This window comes from Saccostrea echinata, unplaced genomic scaffold (assembly GCF_033153115.1).
Source record: "Saccostrea echinata isolate AGI-Se365-2 ecotype Australia unplaced genomic scaffold, CSIRO_AGI_Sech_v1 ptg000033l, whole genome shotgun sequence".
Taxonomy (NCBI): Eukaryota; Metazoa; Mollusca; class Bivalvia; order Ostreida; family Ostreidae; genus Saccostrea; species Saccostrea echinata.
Genome location: NW_026889782.1, coordinates 38,387,544 through 38,393,772, shown reverse-complemented (window position 1 = coordinate 38,393,772; position 6,229 = coordinate 38,387,544). Strand labels below are relative to the sequence as shown.

The following is a 6,229-nucleotide window of genomic DNA, read 5'->3' as shown; positions in this document are numbered from 1 at the left end:
GACCAACGACGGTCAGAGTCGTCATTTTCCTCCGTCATGTCACCGAGAACCAGTCGTCACGAAGCCTTCCTTAAATTCTTATACAAAGCAGACCCCGTTCAGAGGAAGCAGCTCGTAAACATGGCTACCGATGAACAGATAAATGCCTTCAGGGAAATTGCTCTGAACCTGTGCGCGGGGCACCCCCCAATTTCCGGTTACTACAAGACAAAACTAAAGGTTCACAAGACTCTCCTTCAGTCTCTCAGTGACCGTGCAGTGGACAACATCCGCACTCGCAAATTACTACGGAAACAGTCCCAGGCCATACCCTTGATTCTTAAACCCTATTTCAGTGATGGCAGAGGAATACCTCCTCGTGAAGAAGACGACGTTCGACCGGATGAAACAGAATGAACGGAAAGAGACGCAAGACCGGGGTTTTAACACCATAGAAGAGATCGTTCCCCCTAATACCATAGAAGAGACCGTGCCCCCGCCCCCCGCAGGAAACCTTGAGACTCAAGACGGATCCGGTTTAATGTATTCGGAGACGGGAAAGAGAAAGAGGAATTCCCCTCCGGGCTCACGCCCTCCGAAAAAAAGAAGGACGACGTGGATCAAGTTTTAAATATTCTTTTTATTGAATGACAATGCATCGATGTATACTTGACAAGTGTTACATTTTCTTTGACATTTAAAGCAAATCATTATGTACAAAATAAAATCAATGTCAATAAAATGATATCAAATGAATCAAAGAATGGTCTGTTTTTATCAATATCCGTATGGCAGTGTGGTCAGGTCCGGCTGGACGACCCGTTTGGTATATACGGCAGAATATTCCTTCAGTTCTTCCTGCGAATACAGTTCACTGTGAATTTTTTCTCGACAGATCTGGCTGGGGTTGTGGGTGTGGTAAACGCCGAGGTGAGTGTCGTCTCTATTAAACATGGCATCCTTCATTCTTTCTAAATTAAGGATCTGCGAATTGGCATAATTTAAAGAAAATCCTTTGACTTTACATACGCGTTTACCTCTGTGGGTTTGATAAGCATAGTTTTTGGGGCCATTACACACGAATTCCGTGATCCAGTCTCCCTCCTCAAGTTCGTTAGTGAGTTCGCCTAAATAGTCCCCGACGGGGGGTTCCCATTTCCCTTCGTTCGTCATGTAAATCACGGAATCGGTGTCCCAGTGGAGCACGCGGGATTGTAATTGATCCAGTAGCTCGTAGAGTTTTAATCGTGCCCAGCAGGTGGTGAAGGACGCTAAGAAGACGTTAGTGTGACCCGGTGCACACATTTCCTCCGAGGTGCGTTTAGTGGAAAGCATCAGATTCTCGTCGTCCACGATATTAAAGTCGACGATGTGGACGGTGGGGTTAGTCATCTGACCGAAGAGTACATGAGCCTGGCTGTCATGAATAAATTGAGTCTTGGTCAGATTCATGTGTTGACCGAATTTCCCCCAGAAACTGTTCAGCAACAGTTTTGCTAAACTCCTTAGACCCGCATTGACTTCGATTTTGTTCGGGTCTAGGCGAATGCCTTCCCTTTCTTCGTACATTTCAATGTAACGCTCGAGATCGGCCTCGGTCTTGACCCATGCCGGTCGCCCACTGGCCTCTTGTTTTATTTTAAGAAACATATTAATGTATGACGCAAAAAGGCCTCCCGTCTTCGTGCTTGAGTCATATTGCGTCGTTTCATTCCAATGATATATCTCGTAGATGTTTAAGATTTTGTATCCTTTCTCAATGGCTTTCAAGAGTTCTGGTGTACAATACGTCCCCGTCAGAGCCCTCTGTGTATCGTTACAGACACAGGGTGTCTGTTGTTGACGTTCGACGCACGTTCGGCAGAGGGGAAAGGTTAATTTACCTCCTGTGCGATAACCTAAGACCGGAAGAAAGTGATCACGTGGTGGAAGTACTTTGACTTTGGCCAATCCGAAATACGTCGTCAGGTCGGCGAAATCGCGAGTGACGATGTCTGGGTGTCCGACGGGGTAACGACACGTCTTGTTGACAAAGGGATACAGCGACGTAAAGTCGACGTATTTGATATTTGTGTTCCTCGTCGCTCGCTTGTAGAGCACGCATCCGTTGGTACGTCCACCCATCAGACTGTCCCGAGGGTAGAGACGATCCACCACTTCCAAACTATCGACAGACGACTTGGCATCGTCATCCGCGACTAACAGGGCGTCAAACTCGTGTTCCCAGATGGTAACGACTTTGAACCCCTCTTCTCGGAGTCGATGCTCCTTGTGTTCTGTCAGAGTAAAAAAATCGGAAGCTGTTTGGTCGGAGTTTGGAATCAGCACGGCGTCTCGGTCCTTGTAACAGACGGGACAGGCGTGGTACAGACAACCGTGAAACTCGTAAGCCACGCCACGAGGGTGTTCTGCATTGGGCGGAACGTATCCGTCTACGGAATAGCGGGTACCGGGTACTCGGTATTCCCCACGCCCCGTCAGGGCATGTTGAATGTCTAACACGCGTCCCGAGGCTTGAGCTCGATGTCTCAGTAACTCCAGCCAACAGATGGACTTGCGACTATAATTAATGCGGGACGGATATCCCTTCGGTGGGGGCCATGCAATCGGAGACTTGACGAACTCTTCTTTCGTGATCACGACATTGCGTTGCTTAAGATCGTCCCACGGTATCCACCGACCCTCGTATTTCACAGTTACCTCCCCGTCCAGCTTTTTAACATCAAGCCATCGCTCTTGATCGTCCTCTCTGACCAGGACCTTCCAGTCTTCGGATAAAAACTTCGTCTTAAATACGTCCATGCAGAGAGAGGAAATGGTACTGGAATTGAACGCGTCAACGGTATGACCTCCGTCTCTGCCGGTGGCTTCCAGCAGGAGGTTTTTGAACTTGAGACATGCACGTCGGAGAATGTCGACGTCGCTCCGACAGTATTTGAGAATTTCTTTTTGAAAATCAAAACTTCTCCACTGGCGACTTTAGACTCGTACCATTTGAAGAACTCTTTTCTACCCTCGACGGACATGGCATTGGGACCGTACGTCTCGGCAGGTGGGTAAGGTCCCACGTAATTCCGGTTGGCCCGACATGTAAAAAAATGAGGGAAGTATCCCTTGGCCAAAGATTCTAGCTGAAAGGCTTTGGGAAGTCTGGCTAAGGCCATGGGTAGGAAGTTAAACGAATCGATGACTCTGATTTGAAGACCGCTGAGGTTAAACATTTGAATTTTACTTCCCCTGTAGATGATGAAGGAGGGGCGGATGGACTGTGACAATTAGTACTGTAAGAGGAACTGACCGTCGTACGAGAGATTATGGAACAGGACAGTAAATCCTTTGTGATGTTCGCGAAAGATCCAACTTCCGAGATCGTGTAAATTCCGGAAGACCTGTTCCCGACGTCCACATCGACCGGGACAGGAGGGTGAGACGTACTGTTTGGTCTTCTTGTCCTTCTTGCCACAGGTCGAACATCGATCTCCGCAAATGTCGCAAGCGCTATCGGGTGTGAGATCGTCGTTCTCGCATTTTTCACAGGCGGTCTGACACACCGCCAAGACCACGGTGTGTTTAAATTTGCCACAGTGCGATTTATGAAAGTGCTGACAGACCCGACAAGAGGGACACAGGTTTCGTTCTGATCGACATTCGGAACAGTGTACGCGACGTAAAGGTGCGTATCCCCATTCACACTCGACGACCTCGTCTTTTTGCGAGGCCTCGATGTCGGCAAAAATGAATCGACGACTGGTCTGGGTTTCTTTGGAGTTGTGACTCCTAGCGTAACACAGATGTTCGGGATCTACGTATTGCCTGCAAGACTTGCACGTGTAATACCCACAGCGATGATCTTCGGGTTTTAACTCGTGACGTAAGAAGGTCTTATCACAGGTTGGACATTTGTATCGGAGGTCACAAGGTATGACGCCCCCTTCGAGCAGATTCTTATGTCGAACGAAACAGGACCCAGAGCGACAGGTCTGGTGACAGTCTGGACAAGTTCTCCTCTGTTGCACGCGACAACTGTCAGAAAAACAGACGTTGCAATGATTTCGACATTGATGTCCATACGGTTTCTCGTACGGTTTTAAGCACGAACTGCAGAATCGTGATCGGCAAAAGAAACCTGTCAGCGACGTGATGGGGTGAAAGTGTTCGGTCTCCTCCGAGTCGTCGTGAAGTAAGAATATCTTCTTTCGTTCCTCGTCGTGGTTGGGACTGATGTAAGAAAAGGCGTTTCCCATCTTAACATTGATGACGTAGATGTTCACACCGAGGAATTCTTCTAAACGAGGAATGTACATGTAAGTCAGCGGGGCGTCGTCGACTATGTTCATCGTTGTACACACTCGTTTCGTCAGCGTGTCTTGCGCTCCTTTATGGTTTTTACACAAATCTTGGTAATACCAGAGCGGACACTGCTGAAAGAAAAGGAGAATTTCACCGGCCGTGGGAGTCGGATGACGAGCCTTGACTTTTCCAAACTCGGCGTCGTGGGTTTTACAACTGTTGGCTAAACAGACGAGAGCCGCTCGAACGAGACACTTGTTATCGGTATTACGTATCTTTACGATAGATGTCTTATCTGCGATGGCTTTGGCGACGGAAGACATCTTAACTCCCGTACCACCGCGGGGATATTTGATGGCCCCGATGTCGATTCGACAGGAGGAATCGAAAGGTAAGTCTTGATGACTGTTGAGGACGATCATCAGACTTTCCAACATGGCGTCCGCATCCATCTCCTCCATTGGGCGACAGGGGACAAACACCGGTAGGTCTAGATGGTCGTTGTAAATGACACCCCTCATGAGGTCCCCCGGCCGGAGATCTTTTTTCACGTGTTGAAGCATTTTGTCGAAGGCATCTTTGAGCAAACCCTTGACTTGGATCATCTTCTTTTTTTCCTGTAAGAGGCCGTCCTTAAAGTTCAATTCGTAATTGACGTCCATAGCTCCGGTTTTTTTCAGTTTCTTTTCTTTGACGATTCTGATGTCGAAATCGTCACGACCGGTACCCACTTGATTTGCAAAAAAGTCGAAGGGTTCATCTTGCAGTAGCAGAGAATCTCCTTCGTGGAAAGTGGCATCGGTAATCTCTGAGAAATCGATAGGAACAAACCCCGGGTCCCCGTCCACAAGCAGAGAATTTTCTGTGTGAAATGTACATTCGAGGATGTTTCCAAAGTCCTCATCAGGTGAGCTGAACAGTTGGTCGATATCCATTTGTTCGTCTGAGGAGGTTTGTTGGACGCTGGACCAATCCATGTCCTGGATATCTCGAAACAACTCATATTCCCGAACCACTGGACTACAACATATTTTATTTGAAATCAAAAAATTGTCGATCAAGTTGGCTTTTTTTTTTTATTGAAATAAACTAAAACTCTATTCATCGACATCTGTTTTTACAACTAAGGCATTGTGGATAACGTAATGCACTTTATTTTTTTTTCATTTTTTTTTATTTATTTATTTTCTTTTTTTCTTTTTATTATTTTTTTTAAATAAATGCAAGAACTAACACAACACCATACTATCGAATTTGAATTAAATTACTGGATTTTTTGTCATACTTTTACACACCAAATCATTTTTTAACATTTTTTTTTTTTTTTCAAAATTATAAATAAAAATCCATTTGTAAGAACTATTGCATTGTGGATTTGAAATAAAAAAATATGCAATGAAGTTGACTTTTTTTATTATTATTATTATTATTATTGAAATAAACTAAAACTCTATTTATCGACATCTGTTTTACAACTAAGACATTACGGATAACGTCGTGCATTTTACTACAATTTTTTAATAAATAAATGTAAGAACTAACACAACACCATATTATCGAATTTGAATTTTTAAAAAAAATGGATTTTTGTCATAGTATTACACACCCAATCATTTCTTTAGCATATTTTCTCCGAAATTATAAATATAAAATCCATTTTGTACAAAACTATTGCATTGTGGATAAAAGTAATACACTATATACTACAAATGTTAGTTAAAAATGAATTTAAGAACTAATACCACTTCCTACTATCAAATTTTAAATTAAATTACTAAATTTTCATCATGCTTTACATAACAAAACACTTCCTTAAAATAATTTTTTCAAATTTACAAATCAAAATGTATTTAAATCAAAAACGACACGTCATATCATGTAACATTTTAACCAAAACGGCCCACCATAGTGTCAAATTTTTGTCATATTAAATTTTGTTTGAAACGACACACCATATTAT

At 44.2% G+C, this 6,229-nt stretch overlaps 1 protein-coding gene and 1 pseudogene across 1 annotated transcript; both read right to left on the bottom strand.

The window, feature by feature from the left end:
• Positions 1-756: 756 nt before the first annotated feature.
• On the bottom strand, positions 757-2,781 carry LOC133198551 (uncharacterized). The gene has a single exon (XM_061334629.1). It carries the CDS (start codon positions 2,779-2,781, stop codon positions 757-759), a length of 2,025 nt encoding a protein of 674 aa, XP_061190613.1.
• Positions 2,782-3,133: 352 nt separating this feature from the next.
• On the bottom strand, positions 3,134-5,246 carry LOC133198550 (uncharacterized; annotated as a pseudogene).
• Positions 5,247-6,229: the final 983 nt, after the last annotated feature.